The following is a 19,706-nucleotide window of genomic DNA, read 5'->3' as shown; positions in this document are numbered from 1 at the left end:
GACCTGGGCTCCTGCCTCTGGGGTGTTTATGGTCTAACAAGGGAGGCGGGGTAGAAACTCACCCTGGTCCTGAAGTGGCATTAACCCAGATGGAGGCTCAGGGAATGGAGCGGGTGCTTGGGTGAGTGACAAAGAATGTGGATCCAGAAAGGCCTCCAGGAGGAGGCAACAACTTTGCTGACATTTCCCTGGTGGACCAGGTGGAGCAGGTTCACCACAGTCCACGCCACTGGATGCCCACAGCAGCCTCCCCACCTCCCCCCTGCCCAGTGCCACCCCTCCCCTTCCAATCCTCCCACAGGGGAAGCGCACCACGTGCCTCACATGACCCCCAAAGGCTTCCCATGGCCCTGGCAATGAAATCCCAACTTCTGACTCAACCCTAAAGGCCCTGGGGTCCAGCCCCTGCTTCCTCTCTGACCGAACGCATCTCGCCCTCACTCCCTCTGCCCAGGCCACACTGGCCTCCCCGCTATCCTCAAACAAGCCCTCCTGCCTTAGGGCCTCCCCCATTCCCTTTTCCAAGCACGCTCTGCAGCCTGGCCTTGGTGTTCAGGGCGCTGCTCAGATGGCACCTATCTGAGCCCCGCTCCCCCACTTCCTCGAGAGCCCTCTCACCCACCCCTTTCTGAAAGTCCGCCCCTTCCACCTTCTCCGTAACCTCATCTGTGTCTGCAGCACTTGGGTTTTCTTTTGCTTTGTTTCCCCAACTTGAAAGCTAGCTTCGGAGAGGGGGGCTGTGTTGTCTTCTTTGCACTGGATCCCGGTGCCTGGAACAGTTCCTGGCACACAGCAGGCGTTCAATAAGTATTTGTCAAAAGAATGAGTACGTTTCAGGTCATGGGAGAAGGTGGCATCCATCCCAGGCTCAGTTCCGTCCGAGGCTTCTTGCCCAGGGGTCTCTTGCCTCCCATTGTCACCGGCCGTGGGGCTTCATCTGCTTCCCTTTTTTTCTGTAGCTGCCACCCCCACTTAGCCCCCAGCCTCCCTACACACACGCGTGCACACACACACTTGTGCACACACACGCGCGCGCCACACACACGCACACACACGCCTTGCCCCTCCCCCTTGCTATTCCTGAGAAGATGTGGGGTGTAGGGGTTGTCCAGTTTGCTGCTCCCACCCTTGCCGAGCAGGGCACCAGCTCCAGCTCATGTGGGCAGCCAGTTCCCTCCTGAGAGAGGCAAGGCCAGCCAATGGGCCCCGGGGTTCACTGCGAATCGGGTTCCACTTAAGGGCTTGAGCTGTCCACCCAGCCCTGTCTGACCAAGTCTTGTAGTTCCTGGGGATCAAGTACCCTCAGGAATCTGCTAGTCGGTGAATGAGGTCTTCTAACTTAATCCAGGCAGCCGGGCCAGGTCACGCCCTGTGCCAGTGGGAAAGCTTTGACATGGCGGAAGGAGCCTCTGGAAAACTAGGGGTGAGTGGGGTTTGGGAAGTGGCAGGGCCTGTGAAGCTGGTGGGCCCGTACGTGCCTGCTCTCCTGCAGGCCCACGAGCCACTGCAACCAAGGCGTGTCCGCCCTGGCAGTGTTCTCGCACGCCTGTCCCTCCGTGGCCCCAGAGGCAGCAGTGGTAGGCACTCCACCCCGACTCCCCAGTTGCTAACGCCCGCATTAAGTAGCCTTGTGCTGCATGGCACGGACCGAGGATGCACAGTCTGGGGTGGGGACAAAGCCTGGGCCACCTGCCTGCTTCTCCTGTGACAACAGCTCCAGCACCAGCGAGGACGGGCCCTAGATGCAGAGAGGGTGAGACGGACGGCCTGTGTACTTTCCCAGGAGAGTTGAGGTGGGGAACCCTCTTTCCAGAGGAGGTGGCATTGGAGCTGAGCCCTGGAGAGAAGGTAGGAAAGCACTGGCCAAGAAGGAAGGAAGGGAGTTTCAGGCAGAGACCTGGAGGTGGGAAACTCCTGCCTTGGAGGGATCCATGGGTGTCTCTGCAGAGAAGGACTAGAGCACTAACTGGGGCCAGAACGTGAGGCTCAGTGATGTCAGTCAAAGGCACTTGGCCCCATTCTGAAACACCCATGGGAGCTAGATGAACAATGGAAATGGGAGAAACAGACCCGGGGTGAGGCATCAGGGAGTGGTGGGGACTACGGCAAACTAATCAGCTCTCAGGCCCTGTTAAAAGGATCCTAGGTCCTTTGGACTGAGCATGCACTGCCTGGCATTGTCTTTGGTTGACAAGTACATGGAAAGGGAAAGAAAACTCACGCTAGTAGCCTAGGATGTGCAGTGGGGGAGGCCAGAGGCTCGGCTGTGCCTTCATTCAGGTGAGAGCCCTGACTGGGACACCCAGGGGGACAGACAGATCTCAGGTACTGATGGCAAGAATAGAAGTCACACAGTGAGCTCGGGGGGCAGAGGCAGGGAATGCCAGCCCTGACTGCCCAGGAAGATTCCTGTAGCCCCGAGAGGACATCCAGTAGCACCCGAATTTACCCCACCCATGCCCTTGCTAGAGGGCATAGCTGCTAGTGCCTTTGCTAGAGGACATAGCTGCAGCCTGGAGGGTGCCCCCTGGGTCCACCGGATAAATGCCCCCTGGGGCCAGAGTGGTGTGACGGAGGCCCTGGAGAAGTGAGCTATGCCCCTTATTGGTCACAGTACATTTATTTTTCATTAGCAGTTAAATGCAGACATGAGGGATTGTGCTGGGTTCACTGGGCAGCTGGCGCGTGCAGTGCTTGGCGTGCTGATCGATAGGGAGGCTGCAGGGCTATGCACCCCCTCGCTGCCCCCACACGCCCAGCCAAGGACCCCTGCCCACCCAGCTCCCCTACCTGTTAAGGGACATGGCACAGGCCGGCCCAGAACCTGCCACTGGGGGGTCTTGGTGACACCTGCCTGCTTCTCAACACCTGCAAGGCTTGCTCTGGCATCCAGCTTGGCCTGTCCCCTGCACGGCCTAGGGTCCTCCCAAATGCTGCGGCTTGCTTACGTCCATGTCTAGAGCGACCCTTGGGCCGGCAGCACCCACCCCATACCCACACTCCAGGGTTCACACTCCCCAGCCTCCCAAGACCACCCCCTTCCATTCATTCTTCAGACCATGGGAGGACCATGTGGGAGCCCAACTCCGCCCTGCTCTCCCTGAGCAACCCCTGGGTCCCACTCCTGGGGCAGGGCTGGCCGGTGGCTGCCAAGTGACCATGGCGAGCACACAGGTGACTGTTCAGTTGATGACCGCAGTGTCTGAGCTGGAGGCTCTGGGGTAAGGGAGCCCCTCAGGCCTCAGGTTCCCATCTGTAAGGTGTCTAGGTCCCACCCCCCAGCATCACCTACATTCCCCCACTTCCCGAGCCTACGACAGACCCCAGCAGAGGTGGTTCAGGGCAGGGTGGGTCTGGTGACCTTAATTTTCACGAAGTGTGAACTGCAGGTGTGACTCGCTTATGATGAGGGCTTGGTGTCCATAACAGAGCTGCAGGAACATGCCGGGGGTGGTGGCTGGTGGGAGGGCACACAAGGAAGAAAGCCAAGCTGGGGAGAGGCTGGAGTCTGGCAGGCGGGCAGGAGGCAGTCAGGGAGGCTGGAGGGTGAGAGGAGAGGCAGGTGCCCAGGGAGGGCCAGTGACCCCGCAGCTGACAAACTGTCCAGCTATGTCCCAAATGCCCTCCGCACCCATCTGCCCCTGAGTTCACAAAGACACAGCTGTTGTGCCCCTCAGCTCAGCCAGCCTCCCTCTGCCATCTCTAAGGCACCTGCCAGTTCCATGCCTCAGTTTCCTTATTGGCTCTCACCCCTATGAGATTGCTGTGCAGATGACCGAGCTGAGGGGGTGCAGCACTTTGCTGTGGACCATGTAGAATCGTGGGGGTATTGACAGCAGCCATCGTTCCCTGGGCACTGTGCTGAGTGCCTCAAGCCTGTTTCATTTCATCCTCACAACAACCTTAAGAATTGGGCACCACGCCCCATTTTGCAGATGAGAAAACAGGTTCAGGGTGGGGTGGACCTGCCTGAAGTTGCAGAGGCTCCTGAGCCCTCAGTCCGAGCCTGCCCTCCAGGGCGCCTGCAGGAGCTGGTGCACACACCTCTCCCCGTGAAACCAGGGTCCTGGTGAAGGGCGGACTCCCACTGTGGGAAGAGGGTCCCTGTGCAAGCAGAAGCGAAAGGGGCAGTGGGCCAGGTATATGTGCCCCTCGGTGGGTAGGGTGGGCCCAGGCCTCCCGGGCTGAAGCCCTGGGTGGGTTTTGGACCACCTGTGGGGAGGGTGGAGGAGCCCAGAGGCCAACCATGTGAGGGGCCTGTGGCCTCCCCCACAGGCAGCTGTCACCTGCATTTCACAGACAGCAAGCTGCTTGCTCCCCAAGGTCACCACTAAGAGGAGCAGAATAGATGGTCTGGAAACCCAGGGTTTCCCTCTAGGCCCAGGGGCTGCAGTTGTGAGTGTGCATTGGTGGGGGGATCACTACAGCCCCAGGGGAGGCCAGGCTGGCTGAGGGCCTGTTCGAAGGGCAGCTGGGGGGTGTGGGAGCTGAGGGTGGCCCCCACCTCACCCTCTCAGGGAACCTGCTGGTTGAGCAGGGGTCAGACTACTCTGGGGGTTTTACCTCTGCCAATGCCTCAGAGCCAATTACCTGTGTAATTAGCAACAAATGACTTGTGGGATGGTTGTGGTTTTCGTTAAAATTAGAAGGAAACCCATATATTCAGGTCTCCTTGAAGGAGGTGGGTACCTCAGATTCCCAGACAGATTCCTGGCTCTCGCCTTGCCTATGCCCACCTGGCGTGTTGTTTCTGAGCACCTACAATGTGCAGGAGCAGGGATGGGGCCAACCAGGAAGCAGGGCCCCAGAGGTGGCCACTGGCCAGGGCTGCTCCTTCCCCGCCCCAGGCAGCCCACCTGCCTGGCCAGGGACCTTCCCACCTTGGCCTGCCTTGCCCTGGACCTCCCGGGCAGGGGCCTGCCTGGCCAGATCCCTGGACTTCGAGGAAGGCGGTCGCCAGGCCGCCTCGGTGCTGGGGCTCTGCCTGGGTCTCATTTCACCTCGCCACGGTCTTCAGGATGGCCTGGGCTGCTCCTTCCCCCCTTTTATAGAGGAGGACGTGGAGGCCCAGGTGGGGGATGTTCACTGGCCTGAGATTGCCCAGCTGGGACATGGCAGAGCCTGGACTTACTCTCTTCCCACCCGCCCCAACCCATGGTGGGATCATTTGCTGAGCCGCTGCCTCTGCCCTGCCCAGCCTGGCCCCTGCCTCACCTTCCCCCTCTACCCTGCTGCAGGTGCCCAGCAGAGTGCCACCGTGGCCAACCCAGTGCCTGGTGCAAACCCGGACCTACTTCCCCACTTCCTGGTGGAGCCCGAGGATGTGTACATCGTCAAGAACAAGCCGGTGCTGCTGGTGTGCAAGGCCGTGCCCGCCACGCAGATCTTCTTCAAGTGCAACGGGGAGTGGGTGCGCCAGGTGGACCATGTGATTGAGCGCAGCACGGACGGGAGCAGCGGTGAGCTGAGCCGGGGGCCTCCCCGGGCAGGGCCCATCCAGGGGGAGGCGAGTCTCGGCCAGGCCAGAGGAGCCTGCAGCTGCCCCCAGGATTTCCCACCTTGGACCCCGGAGGCCTTCCCCGGAGGCGACACCCCTCAGCAGTTTGGGGAGAAGGAACGGGAGAGAGTGGGTCCCTGATGGTCAAGGAGCTCCCAGACCTCAGGTTCAGCGATTGTTTACTTGTGCGTTGGTTCACTCCATCAGTCAGGCATTCACTCACGCCTCTCTGTGCGCACCCACTCCCGTGCCGGGGACACAGCAGCCCACCGCGGAGCCCAAGCCCCCACAGAGAGGCAGAGAGCGGTGACCTCTCAGCGAGAGGAGAGGCCCCTCAGCGGAGGTGATGTGTAAACTGAGAGAGGCCTAAGAACTGGTTAGGGAGCCAAGCAGGGGAAGTGCCTCCCAGGCAGGGGACACGGCCCAGGGAAGCCTGGAGGCAGACACCGGCGGGCCAGTGGGGTCAGCAGTGAGGGTGAGGGTGTGCAGGGGACCAAGGTGAGGCCACTGTCTTAGGGGATCTCGAGCTGCAAGCGGCATGGCCAGAGGTATATGTGATTCAGGGGCAGGGATGGGGACTGACGGGAGCGGCAGGTCCCGAGACACTGAGCGGAGGGAGCCAGACTCAGCTGGGGACACAGCGAGAGGGGTTCTAGGTGCAGTGAGCAGACCCAGGAAGCGCCTCTTCCATGAGACACAACATTCCCCACCTCCAGCCCTGGCCTTAAGCAGGCACTGGGGACGTGGGCAGACAGCCCACATGTCTGGGTTCCATGACTGCCCCAGAGAGGACTGGCAGAGGGAGAGGCAGGAGTGGACAACAGCCTCTCCTCCTCCCCCCCACTCCTCTCCTCCCTGTCCTCCTCCTCCTCCTCCTCCTCACTCATTAGAGCCTGTTTCAGTTTCCTCTCCCTTGGTGCTTTGTGGAGCACCCCACGCATAAGGACATCTCGGGGGTGGTCCTGAGCCCCCTCCCACCAAGGCCTCAGCCATCCTGAGACACATAGCACACATACCCTGTTGAGTCCTACAGCTCGTGTGGGACACACAGGCCATTGCCATGAGGTTCAAACCACAGTGCAGCTGGGACAGGCAGGTGTCACCCAGGACACTGATGCCAAGGACAGGCTGGGGACCTTGGGCCTAGAGAGATGGCCCAGGAAGGATTCCCAGAGCAGGAGGAACATCCAAGCTCAGGTCTCAAAACCGCCTGGAAAGGGCATCACCCAGGCCCGTAGACTGCAAGGTGCAGAGGCGCAGAACAGCCTGGAGTGGCCCGGGTATGGGGCGAGAGCGAGCCCCGGGGCAGGCAGCGGTGCCTGGGAGACTGCGCTAAGGGGCCCCTGGTGGCTGAGACACCAGAGTGTGTGTGAGACACCTGAGTGGGCTGCAGTCAGACTTGCACTGTAGGAGGACGATGCTGGGCACAGGGAGACTGGAGGAGGGCAAGACCCCGGCCAGGAAGAACAGTTTGGAAGCTCTGGCAGTGATCTGATGTGAGCTAAAGAGCCCTGGATTTAGGCAGCGCCATTTAGCCCCAGATTCAGCTTGTCGTTTTATAGTTGAGACTGAGGCCTTGGCTCTTACTCATCCAGAGCCCCGCTGGGGCTCCAAGCAGGCCTTCTCATCTGCAGCAGTCACACCCCGCCCTTCCGTAAGGGTCAGCACCGGCTGCCTCCCTCCCCCAAGTGTCATCTCAGCGCCCTGGCCTGACTGCAGCTTCTCACCTGCGGTCTTTGGGTGTTCGCTGAACACCTGCTCTGTGGCACACCTTGGGTTAGGTACTAGGAGTTACGCTCTCAGGGCAGTGATCCAGTTCCGCCTCCTACCCTCAGGAGGGAGATAGAGAGGGTTGGTGGCCAATGTAGCCCAACAGAACTCTGGGGACCAGCACCTCCCAGGACCAGAGCCTCTCCTGGCCCCAGCAGTGGTGCCAGAGGCCTCCCTGCCCAGCAGCACGGCCCACCTTGTCTTGGTGGGAGGGTCTGCAGGAGAACTGCAGGCAAGTGCCTCCCCTCCCTGGGCTCAGTTTCTTCATCTGTAAAATGGGGATGAGGAGACCGCCCCCATCCTGCCCCTTGCAGATTGGTTGGGGGAAGCCTCGAGATCTCACAGGCCCAGTCAGGACCCAGCACGGGGCCTTTCCTTTCTCCCCAGCGTCCCTTCAGCATAAGTTCTCCCACCGCTGTGGGAGGTCCCCCAGGGAAGCACAGCCAGAGAACTGCTCTCCTGCAGCCTGGAAGCTCCAGTCCAGCCCCCTGCTGTTCCCAGCACCCCCTTCCGGGCTCCTGTGCACACCCCTCTGTCTGAAACACCCTTGCCATCATGAGGGCTCAGATCCATGGACTGGCAGAACCCAGCACCTTGTCTGAATGAGCAGTCGCAGGCCCGGGCCAGCACACACACCGGGAGCCCCCGGCCCACACTCCCCGGCAGGCCCCTGTGGCCCTGTTCTCTTCCTGCGGGGCAGAGAAGCAAAGCTTGGGACACGTCCCACCCGTAACCACCAGGGTCCTCTTCTGCCCCGAGCATCCGACCTCAGGCCTCCCATGGCCAGAACCTCTGAATGTTCATTGATCTCATCGATTTCTCAGCCCAAAGCATCGAGTGCTTTGAGGTGAAGAGAAAGGCTTTCCTTACCCACAGACAGATACCACGGCAGTGGCGCCACACGGCAACACAGGCCAAAGATCCCCAAACTAGAAACATCCTGTGGTCAGACAGGTATGGCAGGGGTTGGAGGTCCACCCAGCTCTGCAGCCCATTCATTCGTGTGTGGGGCTGGGGGTGGCCGGGTGGACACCCAGGAGAGCACCTACTTCCCTCTCGTTTGCCCTCAGTCCTTATCCAGAAGGCCAGGGGACGGAGACCAAGGCCTGAAGTGCTAGAACCCAAACCTGCTGACACTAAAAAAGCCCGAAATTTGCAAAACCAAGCACTGGAGTCTGGTCTGGGAGTATAATTTATTCTGTGTTAAACAAACGGATTGGTTATTAGATTGTTTAGAAGCAGATTGCTGAGAAGGTGAGAACTGAAGTGCCAGCTTGGCCTCAGAGCCCCAGCCAGAAACCCTGGGCAGCCCGGGTTCACACACACACCCGCCCAGGCCCGCTGGCCTGGGGTCCCTCCCCAAGGCTGGCACCTGCTCACACTTACCGGGCAGGTGTAGACACAGCTGTACCCAGACACTGCTCCCAGGAACCAGGCTGCCTGGTGATCCACAAGAGGGGAGTGCACAGCCCCTCACATCAAAGGTGGGGGAGCGCCAGGTCTGCAGCCCCCGCCTCAGGCACTGCCCTCCAGGAGCTTGTGGGGCTGAAGGGCACGCCCACCAAGGCACTGCCTGGAGCTGGCACATTGAGGACACACTTGGCCCTCACTCATGCAAGTGAGAGGCAGGAGAGGAGGTGGCAGGACAGAAGGGGAGGGAAGACAAAGGGAAAGGAAAAGGGAGCGCTTCAATTTAGTGCCGTTCTCCCAAGCTGAGCCCACGGGCCATGGGTGAGGCTTCTGAGGAGGGCCAGGCTCCCCACAGCACCACGGGGGATGGAGGAACTATTAACAGACATGTCCACCCACGGGAGAAAAAGTACACAGTTCAGAACGTTCTGGAGGTCTCCCACCCTAACCCCCAAGGCAGAGAGGAAGAAGGGAGTGGAGGCCGGTTCCCAAATCTTCTTAGCAGATGCCCTCAGTCATCTTGAAAGACAGCTGGTGCCCAAGGCCCAAGGCCCCTCTCCTATAGGAGGACCCTGTGAGCCACCCCCTCGTTTTCAGCCTGCCCACCCCACCCCCTGAGAGTGTCCACACTGGGTGTCTTAGTGCCCGGAATGGAGGGAAGCAGCCCAGCTACCATGATCTCTCCAGAGGTGACAGCCCTGCCATCTCCTATGACAGCTGGCCAGCGACAGGAACAAAGGGATGGAAAAATCTGGACACATAGTGTGAGAGCCCAGAGACTTGTTGAGGAGGGTCTGGGAAGCGTCAGAGAAAGACATGTTAGAGAAATGAGGGAAACAGCCTCCCGGCCTGCGGCTCAGCTGGGCGGCCCACTCTTCCCGCAATGCAGCCCTAATTGAATTTCGCTGTTAACAATGGAAACACATTGGCTGCCGGCCTCTCTCTCCCTTTCTGATAAGCCAATGACCCGAGGGAAATTGGGGTCAGGAGGAGGAGAAATTGGAAACAAACAGTCCTTTCTCACTGCTGGGGATGCTGGTTTTGGCTACAGACGGGCAGGAGGAGGGTTGCTGCCCCCGCTCCTGAGTTGTTAGAGGGTCCTGAGCCTGCCTCAGTCCAGGTATGGCAGAAGGCGGGAGGCTGAGTCCAGCCTGGAGCGGAGTCCCCCCACCTCACCCTAGTTCTAGGCAGAGCGGGTCCTGGACCCCCAGCTCAGCTCCCCCTCTGCTGGCTGCCCTCTCACCCGCTTGCCAAGTTTCTCCCTAGTGCATAGGCACCCCAGCTTACCCTTTGGATGCACAGTCCCGGGTCCCCACAGCAAGTTACTTCCCTCTGCGCTTCTGTCCAAGGGAGTGGCTTAAGACAACATCCCCATCCCCGCACGTGGGAAACCCTAAGTCCCAGCGCATCCCAGGGTGCTAGCATCATACTACATAATCACTGCAATTATATTGTTAATAACTGGATCTATCTGCTAGCCGCTGAGGGAGGGGGCCAGATCCTTCCTCACCTCTTTTACCCCAGAGGTGCAGAGCTCAGCCTGTCTGCCCCACCTCTTCTGCCTGGAGTCTTTGGAGGCCAGACCCTCTGGCCCAAAGCTCTACGGCAGCCCCCTTTAGGGACATTTCTGTAAGTGACTCCAAGGAGTCAGGCCTCAGGTAACAAAGTATAATGAATGGAAGGTCTACCCAGCCTGCCCGGGGCCTTCAGGAGATAGAAATCAAGTGACTCTTGGGCCCCCCGGAGTTTCCTCCAGGCTGGGGGTTGCCTTCAAAGTCCACTCCCTTGCCAGGCAGCGAGAGTGGCTGAGGGTGGCGCGGAGACCCACACGCAGAGGCTCCGGGTGGCCCTGGGGCTCTGGCTACCTGCCCCTCCCTCCCCCAGGGCTGCCCACCATGGAGGTCCGCATTAATGTCTCAAGGCAGCAGGTGGAAAAGGTATTCGGGCTGGAGGAATACTGGTGCCAGTGCGTGGCGTGGAGCTCCTCGGGCACCACCAAGAGTCAGAAGGCCTACATCCGCATAGCCTGTGAGTCTAGGGCGGGGCCCTGGGGAGGGCGCATGGCGGGAGGATGTCACCAGGAGAGGGGACAGTAGGCTACCTGGAAGAAGGGGTCTGGTCAGAAAACACAGCCCTGCCTGGATGAGTGGAGAAAGTGCCTGTGGACACGGCCTAGCCACTTCATGTCCCCCTGTGCACCTGGCACTTCCTCTGCCATGTGCCATGGTCCCTGCAGGACAAGGGACGCAGCCAGCCAGTCTGAGCCTGTGCAAGGCCCTCAGGCAGGAGGACACCCTCATTCCTCTTCCAGATTTGCGCAAGAACTTTGAGCAGGAGCCACTGGCCAAGGAGGTATCCCTGGAGCAGGGCATCGTGCTGCCCTGCCGCCCACCGGAGGGCATCCCTCCAGCCGAGGTGAGGACTCCTCTAGTGCCCACTTCTAGACCTGGGCTCCTGCCTGGTCACTCTGGCAGGGGCCACTCCGGGCAGGGCTCGCATAGGCTGGCAGTACATGGCAGGGCCCCCTCTCCTAGGTGGAGTGGCTCCGGAACGAGGACCTGGTGGACCCATCCCTGGACCCCAATGTATACATCACTCGGGAGCACAGCCTGGTGGTGCGACAGGCCCGCCTTGCTGACACGGCCAACTACACCTGCGTGGCCAAGAACATTGTGGCACGTCGCCGCAGCACCTCCGCTGCCGTCATCGTCTACGGTGGGCCCCGGGGCTCCCCGGTCACAGGGAGAGGCACTGCGGTGACCCTGGGCAGTGACATGTGGCTGGTGGGGTGAAGAGAGGCCATGAGGCCAAGGCCAGGTGAACCAGATCGTGTCTGACTAGGCAGGATAAGCAAAGGGCTCTCTGTGACTGCTGGGGACCCAGGGGCATGTCTGGGCAAAGGTATGGGACAGGTTGGAGGTCCTGTGGGCAGCAGGCATTGTGCAAAAGGAGATGAGGGACAGGATGGGAATCTAGGAAAGGTGACAGACTGTCCCCACTCCTGAGTCTCCAGGGCGGGAATCAGAAGATGCACAGTCGGGGCACCCCCAGGAGCCGGCAGAGGGAGGGTGCAGGAGTCACCCCAGGAGAGGCTGGGGTCTGGGCTGCAGGAGCGCGTGAGCCACGGTTCAGCCTGGCTACCCCGAGTGCCCCCTGGGAGAAGGGAAGACTGGCACACTTGCTGCAGGGCCCGGGGGCCAGCAGGCACGAGCATGGCCTCCCCCAGGCCTTCTCTCCCAGCTCAGACGCAGCCCACCGGTATCCAGCTCACAGCCCCTCTGCCCTCACGCCCCGTCCCCTGGGCCAGTGTATCTGAGGACGCCCCCGCTCCCTGACCCCAGCCCTTCTCTGTCCGGCCAGTGAACGGTGGGTGGTCGACGTGGACCGAGTGGTCCGTCTGCAGCGCCAGCTGTGGGCGCGGCTGGCAGAAACGGAGCCGGAGCTGCACCAACCCGGCGCCTCTCAACGGGGGCGCTTTCTGTGAGGGGCAGAATGTCCAGAAAACAGCCTGCGCCACCCTGTGCCCAGGTACCAGCGGCCACTGCCTCCCGCATCGCTCCTCACCACGCCATCTCCGTGCCCTGGCTCCATCGCGCCCACCAACCTGCCCCCCCATGGCTCCATCCCACCCGCCTGCCACACAGGGCCAGGCTCAGTCTGAGGCGGGGATCGGGGTGCGGTGTATGGTTGGAGTCAGGGCTCGATCTGTGTCGTCTCAGGGCTCAACATAGGGTGTAAGTCACAGGGTGTGAGGTACAGTTTGACAGGGTCTAGGGCTCAGCCCGTGGCTGCAGAGTCCACTTGTCCCTGGGTTCAGAAGAGTCAACGTGTGACAAGAGAGCCCTCGCTGCCCCAGGGCCAGGACAGCCTCCCTGGTGTGGAGAGAGCCAAGCAGCCCCGGCGTCATCCGCGCCTCCCTGTCATTAGCATGCGTCATCAAGGCCAGCTGGACACTAGAGGGCGTGCATCGCGGGCCTGGCCCTGGCTTTGCCCCCAAATCCAGGCTGCCTTGCCCTGCCTGGTCTGGATGCCCAGAGGGGCCACACTGGCCGACTGCCGGGGCGGGCACCCAGGCTGACTGCACCGTCTCCTCTCTGCCTGTCTGTCTCTTGTCTAGTGGATGGCAGCTGGAGCCCGTGGAGCAAGTGGTCGGCCTGTGGGCTGGACTGCACCCACTGGCGGAGCCGTGAGTGCTCTGACCCAGCACCCCGCAACGGAGGGGAGGAGTGCCAGGGTGCCGACCTGGACACCCGCAACTGTACCACTGACCTCTGTGTACACTGTGAGTCCTCTCTGCCCTGAGGTCCTCTTCTGTTTGCCTGGATTGGCCCTGCCCAGCCCTGGGGAGGTGGGGGCTGAGGGAGCTATTCTCCTGCCAAAGGCTGTAGCCTCTCCAGGCTCAGGGCCCTCTGGGATCCCCCTCACCCTTAGCATACTGCACGTGGGCCCAGGCGCGCCCTGCCACCTCCCTTGCCTCCTAAGACATGCACAGATTTGAACCTTGACTTATGCGTACCCATTGCCCACACTCGCCCAAACACCACAGCTTCACATCTGCCTCATCCCCCAAGTGCACATACAGGTCCTGTGGGGACGCCGGGCTTGTGAGGGCTGTTAATTACAAAGCCATAACTAACAATTAAAGATCTCTGTTGGATTTTTTTTCCTCTAGAACATACCCTCCCCCATTCTTTCAATTAAAAACCTAATTATCTGTGTCAATTCCTTTCTGATGGACGTTTCTTCCATTTATGCAAAACTCTTCTAAAATCAATATAGCTTCCTCCAAGCAGTCAATCACCCCCTCCCCAAACCTGCCCCAGGCCTTGCGGAGGCAGACAGAGAGAAGGGCCCCCAAACCCCTGCTCCTGGACTAGGCACTGACCTGGAACCATGCAGGAGGTAGACCCCCTGCTCTGGGGATCCCAGGAGTTCACCCCCAGCCCAAGCTGCCCTTGTCCCAGAAGATCAGGCAGCAGGTTCAGCCTAGCAGCCAGGCACCAGGTCATCCACGCTGGGGAAGTAGCTCTTCCCCTCCTCTATCCTCCGGGCAGCAGACTCCGCCAGGATCTCAAGCCCGTGAGGGATGTGCTTTGCTCAGAGTCACACAGCACAGTAATGGCACATACAGGGCTGGGATGCACATGCACGGACCCCACGCACCCTGCCACGAGTGTCTGCTCCCTAGCTAGTGCAGACGCCCCAGGGTCCAGACCTCATCCTCCTGGGATGCGGACCGCTGACGTCTCCTTCCCAGACTCCTACACCCCTGCCCCCACCAAGGCCGCGCTGTCTCCTGCAGCTGCTTCTGGCCCTGAGGATGTGGCCCTCTACGTGGGCCTCATCGCCGTGGCCGTCTGCCTCGTCCTGCTGCTGCTTGTCCTCATCCTCGTTTACTGCCGGAAAAAGGAGGGGCTGGACTCAGACGTGGCTGACTCATCCATTCTCACCTCAGGCTTCCAGCCCGTCAGCATCAAGCCCAGCAAAGCAGGTGAGGGACCCCTTGCCCCCAGCACTCCTGCCCCAGCTCCCACGCCAAGGGCTGCTGGGGCAGGGATGTCCTCAGTGCCACTGCCTGAGTCTGTCTTTATCCTGCAGACAACCCCCATCTGCTCACCATCCAGCCGGACCTCAGCACCACCACCACCACCTACCAGGGCAGTCTCTGTCCCCGGCAGGACGGGCCCAGCCCCAAGTTCCAGCTCACCAATGGGCACCTGCTCAGCCCCCTGGGTGGCGGCCGCCACACACTGCACCACAGCTCCCCGACCTCTGAGGCCGAGGAGTTCGTCTCCCGCCTCTCCACCCAGAACTACTTCCGCTCCCTGCCCCGAGGCACCAGCAACATGACCTATGGGACCTTCAACTTCCTCGGGGGCCGGCTGATGATCCCTAACACAGGTAGGAAGGACCCCAGGGGGCTCTGAGAGCTCCACTTCCCTCCTTCATCTCCACTTCCCTCCTAGAGGAGGACGGGACAGCTGGCTGTTCCTCTCGTGCCCCTCAGTGTCCCGCGACAGATCAGCAAGGAAAGGGGGTGAAGTTCTGGGGAGAACTCAGTCTTGGCTGGCACTGAGGCCATGGCCAGAGCTGTCTTCCTCCTGTTGGCTGTGGGCGCAAAATAACTGTCGGTTCATACACACAGCAAACCAGCCTACTTGTGCCGGTCTCCGTGTGGGGCCATGGGCCCAGAGGTAGGGCAAGCCCCGGCCCCAAGGAGCTTGCAACTGAGCAGGGAGACAACCAGGGGCAAACAGATCAGCACAGGCCTGGGCAGAGGGCATCCTGGAGTCCCCACTGCATCCTGGCTTCCACCCACCCCAGCACAGAAGCCCTCTGATGAACTCTTTCCATGGCTGCCTTGCAAGAAGTGACTGCAGCCTGTGGCATGACCACTCCCACCTGAAATTCTCAAGTCCCTGAGCTTAGATGACTCCATGTGCTCCTGGTTTGCTTGTCCGTCTCCAGCTGCGTGTTCCATACATGTAGGTGTGCCTCCGAACTCCCTCCCAGCGCCCTTCTCCCCAAGCGGCCTCGCCCACTCCATGGCTTTAATCGCTGTGTCTGTGCAGATAACTCCCACTCCCCCATCCTCAGCCTGCAGTTCTCCCAGGCGACAGAACTGTACACCCAGCTGCCTCCTGACCAGCTCCATCTGGATGTCTCACAGCACCTCAGACTCCTGGTGCCTAAAACAGAACCGTCTCCCACCCTCCCCCAGAACCTCCCCGTTCCTGGCTTTCCCCAGTTCACGGATCATCTAGTTGCTCAAGCCAGAAACTTGGGGTCACCTGCTCTTCCGCCCTTGCCCCGCACCAGCTTCAGTCCCATGCCAGTCTCTCCTCAATAGCTCCTGCTGCCTCCTGCTCTCGTCCTCCCTTGCTGCCTCTCCTGACACAGGCCACCAAACCCCTTACCTGGTTCCTCGCTCTAAACCTTCACCAATGAAGCCAGAGTTGATCATGACCCTCTCGTGCTCGAACCCCTTCTGGGCTCCCCTCTGCCCCCTGCAAAGCCCACCTGACACTGCAGAGAAGACTCGTCCCCTGCGGGCCAGCTGCTTCAGCCCCTTCCCTCACACACATCCTCCTGCACACTGCAGCCACCATGGACTCTCAGCATCCCAGACACACGGCGCTGCCCTTCACACGCACTGAACCCCTGCCCCTCCCACCGGCTCAGCTGGGACTTCTGTTTTGGGTCCCGGCCTGACAGCTCTTGCCGTCTGTGCCTCACGTCCACACGGATGATAACAAACCCCTCATGGGGCTGTTGGGATGACGAGATGAGACGGCATCTGTCAGCTCTTACAGAGACGCAGGCGGACAGTGCGGCCCCGCAGCCCTCGCCCTTTGCTGCCCAGGCAGCGTGGGCGACTGCCACTTCTCCCGCATCCTGTGCTGTGGTTGACTTGTCCTTCTCCCTGCTGGGCTAAGAGCTTCATGAGTGGGGTCTGTCGTTTTCCTTCGCTATCCTGAGTACCCAGCATTAGGATCTGATGAATGAAGATGCAAGTGTGTGTAGCTTCCCCATGGAGAGCATTCCTGCGAGGATGTGTGGGATTGTCACCAACACTACAGCTAGGACCGCGGGGCAGTTCGGGCCAGTGAAGGGAGCAGTGGCTAGGACTCTGCACTCTCCGGGGAAACCGTGATACCCAGCCCAGCCCTGCTCTGCGCTGCCCACTGGGGAGTGTGCTTTTGCTTTTGGACTCGGTGGGGTAAAGGCATGGAATTCCTCTCCCTCCAGCTGTCCTGAGCTGGGAGCCCCTCCTCATGTGAGGGCTCCCTGTCTGGGGGAGTCCCTGCTCACCACCTCTAGAGGGACTCCCTGGCCCGTCTTTGCTGGATCCTGTCCCACCACCTCCCTGCTGAACCACTCCCCTCTCGGCACACACCGATCCTGCTCCTCCAAGATGCTGGAGCAGAGGCCAGTCAGCCGACGGGAGGGCATCCAGCCCAGGAGATGGGTTGCTCAAGACCCGCCCCACCTGCGGTGACCATGGTGTGGCAGAGAGTAGCAGGGGCAATGGAGATGGGGGGCTGAAGCAGGACAGGAGGGCAGTGGGGGCTCAGGCAGTGGTTCCAGAACCATCAAGTATGTAGCACTGGCTGGGCTAGAGAGGCAGTGGGGGCCAGAGGCAAAGGGCCTTCAATGCCAGGCCAGGGAGCTGGACTTCATCCTGGAGGCAGGGAAGGTTTTAAGCAAGGAATGCCCTGGTCCTGCCCAGTGCCTTTCAGGGGACAAGGGAGGTCGGTACAGCATGCCTTCTGTCCCCAGGTATCCTGCACCTGAGCTAGCGCGGCATGCTTTCCCCACCGGGGTTCCCTCAGTTGCTCATGGGGTGCCCCTGAGTCAGCTTCATGCCTGTGGGGGTGGTTGGCCAGCATGGCAGTCTTTGAGGCCCCTCGGTTCCCAGGCCAGGCTGGCACCAGTCGGTCCTCACAGGGAGGCTCCTGGAGGGGCTGTCTGGTGGGGTGTTGGATGCGTTGGCAGTGGGTAAGCCCTGGCCCTCTTCCTGCTGTTCCAGGAATCAGCCTCCTCATCCCCCCAGATGCCATACCCCGAGGGAAGATCTACGAGATCTACCTCACGCTGCACAAGCCGGAAGACGTGAGGTGTGACCGCGGGCCCTGTTGCCCGGGGTGGGAGGGACCCACCTGCTGCCTTTGGTCCCCAGGAAGCCCCCTGCCCACCCACTGTTGTGCCTGGCCTGAGGCAGCGGGGGGAGAGCTGCGCCTAAGCCCCATCTGGTTCTGCAGCCCAAGCCCCTGGTCCCTGGGACGCTGCCGCCCTGCCCTTGGCCTGGCCCTCAGGACCCAGGATGGGCCACTGACACCTTTCCCTCCCACCCATATTCCCCCACTTGAGGTTGCCCCTAGCTGGCTGTCAGACCCTGCTGAGTCCCATCGTTAGCTGCGGACCCCCCGGCGTCCTGCTCACCCGGCCAGTCATCCTGGCTATGGACCACTGTGGGGAGCCCAGCCCCGACAGCTGGAGCCTGCGCCTCAAAAAGCAGTCGTGCGAGGGCAGCTGGGAGGTGAGCAGGGAACCGACCCGGGCTCCGGAAGGGAACGTGGGCTAACTGCACGCTCGGCCCAGCCCTCCACCGCTGGTTGGCCCTGAGCCGCACCCCCACCCCTCCCCAGTCTCCGGCCACTTCTTGAAGCCACAGCTGGCCCCAGGGCTCTGAGGCTGGGCAGAACTGACCCACTGACCCCCGCCCGCAGGATGTGCTGCACCTGGGCGAGGAGGCGCCCTCCCACCTCTACTACTGCCAGCTGGAGGCCAGTGCCTGCTACGTCTTCACTGAGCAGCTGGGCCGCTTTGCCCTGGTGGGAGAGGCCCTCAGCGTGGCTGCCGCCAAGCGCCTCAAGCTGCTGCTGTTTGCCCCAGTGGCCTGCACCTCCCTCGAGTACAACATCCGGGTCTACTGCCTGCATGACACCCATGACGCACTCAAGGTATCACCCGCCCCTCACCCCCGCCCCCTGCCGCTGGGAGGCCCAGCTATGCCTGGCCCTGTGGACTGATTGCCTGGGGCAGTGGGGAGGGGCCTGGGCTGACCACCTGGGGCCCTGCAGGAGGTGGTGCAGCTGGAGAAGCAGCTGGGGGGACAGCTGATCCAGGAGCCTCGGGTCCTGCACTTCAAGGACAGTTACCACAACCTGCGCCTGTCCATCCACGACGTACCCAGCTCCCTGTGGCAGAGCAAGCTCCTCGTCAGCTACCAGGTGAGGGCCAGGGCCATGGCCAGTGCACAGAGGGCCTGGAGCTTGGGCTCACCTGACACCTCCTCTCTGCACCCCCATCAGGAGATCCCCTTTTATCACATCTGGAATGGCACGCAGCAGTACCTGCACTGCACCTTCACCCTGGAGCGCGTCAGCCCCAGCACTAGCGACCTGGCCTGCAAGCTGTGGGTGTGGCAGGTGGAGGGCGATGGGCAGAGCTTCAACATCAACTTCAACATCACCAAGGTGGACGGCAGGGGCTGCAGCACCGCCGTGACGTGCTCCCACTACCAACTCCCCACCAGCCCCCAAAAGGCTCCTGCCCTGTCTGCCCTGCCACCCACTCTCCCTCCGACCTGTCCCCAGGCCCACCTCCTCCCAGAAACCCCTTGGTAGCTTCCTCCCAGACTCAGAGAGAGGGAGGCACAGGTGCAAATGGGACTTGGGGAGGGGAGTGCGGGGGACATGGGAGCAGCAGGAGGGGAGACCCTGGAGGGCTTCCCTGAGGAGGGGCTTTGTACTGGGCCCCCCAGAACGAGCCATTTGGCTGCAGCATTAAGGGGAAGAGCATTTCTGGCAGTGAGAGCTGGGCAGGGAGGACTCAGGCCATGAAAAGAGCTGTGCGTGTTGAGTGTCAGCAGAGGCTGGGCGAGGTGACTTGGAGGGGAAAAGGGCGGAGAGGGAGGGAGGCCACAGAGGGCTCCTCTGCTCACTGGCTTTGTGGCTTTGGGCAGGTCACTGCACTTCTGAGCTCCAGTAAGCAGGGCCTTGGCACATGGGAGGCGCCCAGGATGTACCAGTGCTCGTGCCGCCCCCATGCTCTGGGGAGTCTGGGAGCTCCCCCGGCAGGAGGTGGCAGTGGGCCCAGGCTTGGGGAAAGTTCTAACAGGCACCTCTGTCCCTCCCACCTCCAGGACACAAGGTTTGCTGAGTTGCTGGCTCTGGAGAGTGAAGGGGGGGTCCCAGCCCTGGTGGGCCCCAGTGCCTTCAAGATCCCCTTCCTCATTCGGCAGAAGATCATTTCCAGCCTGGACCCACCCTGCAACCGGGGTGCCGACTGGCGGACTCTGGCCCAGAAACTCCACCTGGACAGGTGGGTGGGAGAGGGGCAGAGAGGGCCTGCACGGGCCACCGACAGTCCTGCCTAGGTGGGGGGTGGCGTGGACAGGAGGCCCTGTGGGGCCTGTGCCGTATCTACTAGTGGCCAGGGCACTCATTGTGTTTGGCTTGGGGGAGGCCCTACTCTGGGGTGGGCCAGGGGGCCAGGAGGTGTCGCCTGGGGCCAGGCCAGGCTG

The 19,706-nt window shown here is 61.4% G+C and overlaps 1 protein-coding gene across 1 annotated transcript in view; it reads left to right on the top strand.

The window, feature by feature from the left end:
• The window catches only part of UNC5A (unc-5 netrin receptor A), a 71,599-nt gene that overhangs the window by 50,687 nt on the left and 1,206 nt on the right, over positions 1 to 19,706 (top strand). The window contains exons 2-14 of the mRNA XM_023185116.1: positions 5,238 to 5,459; positions 10,562 to 10,705; positions 10,989 to 11,092; positions 11,212 to 11,392; positions 12,795 to 12,959; positions 13,980 to 14,168; positions 14,276 to 14,578; positions 17,208 to 17,295; positions 17,549 to 17,717; positions 17,908 to 18,141; positions 18,262 to 18,411; positions 18,493 to 18,657; positions 19,326 to 19,504. Of these exons, the coding sequence (XP_023040884.1) occupies positions 5,238 to 5,459; positions 10,562 to 10,705; positions 10,989 to 11,092; positions 11,212 to 11,392; positions 12,795 to 12,959; positions 13,980 to 14,168; positions 14,276 to 14,578; positions 17,208 to 17,295; positions 17,549 to 17,717; positions 17,908 to 18,141; positions 18,262 to 18,411; positions 18,493 to 18,657; positions 19,326 to 19,504 (2,293 nt within the window). The remainder of the gene's footprint in view (positions 1 to 5,237; positions 5,460 to 10,561; positions 10,706 to 10,988; positions 11,093 to 11,211; positions 11,393 to 12,794; positions 12,960 to 13,979; positions 14,169 to 14,275; positions 14,579 to 17,207; positions 17,296 to 17,548; positions 17,718 to 17,907; positions 18,142 to 18,261; positions 18,412 to 18,492; positions 18,658 to 19,325; positions 19,505 to 19,706) is intronic.

Source organism: Piliocolobus tephrosceles, chromosome 4 (genome assembly GCF_002776525.5).
Source record: "Piliocolobus tephrosceles isolate RC106 chromosome 4, ASM277652v3, whole genome shotgun sequence".
Lineage (NCBI taxonomy): Eukaryota > Metazoa > Chordata > Mammalia > Primates > Cercopithecidae > Piliocolobus > Piliocolobus tephrosceles.
The sequence above is the reverse complement of the archived record's forward strand: the minus strand, read 5'-3'. Positions and strand labels throughout refer to the sequence as shown.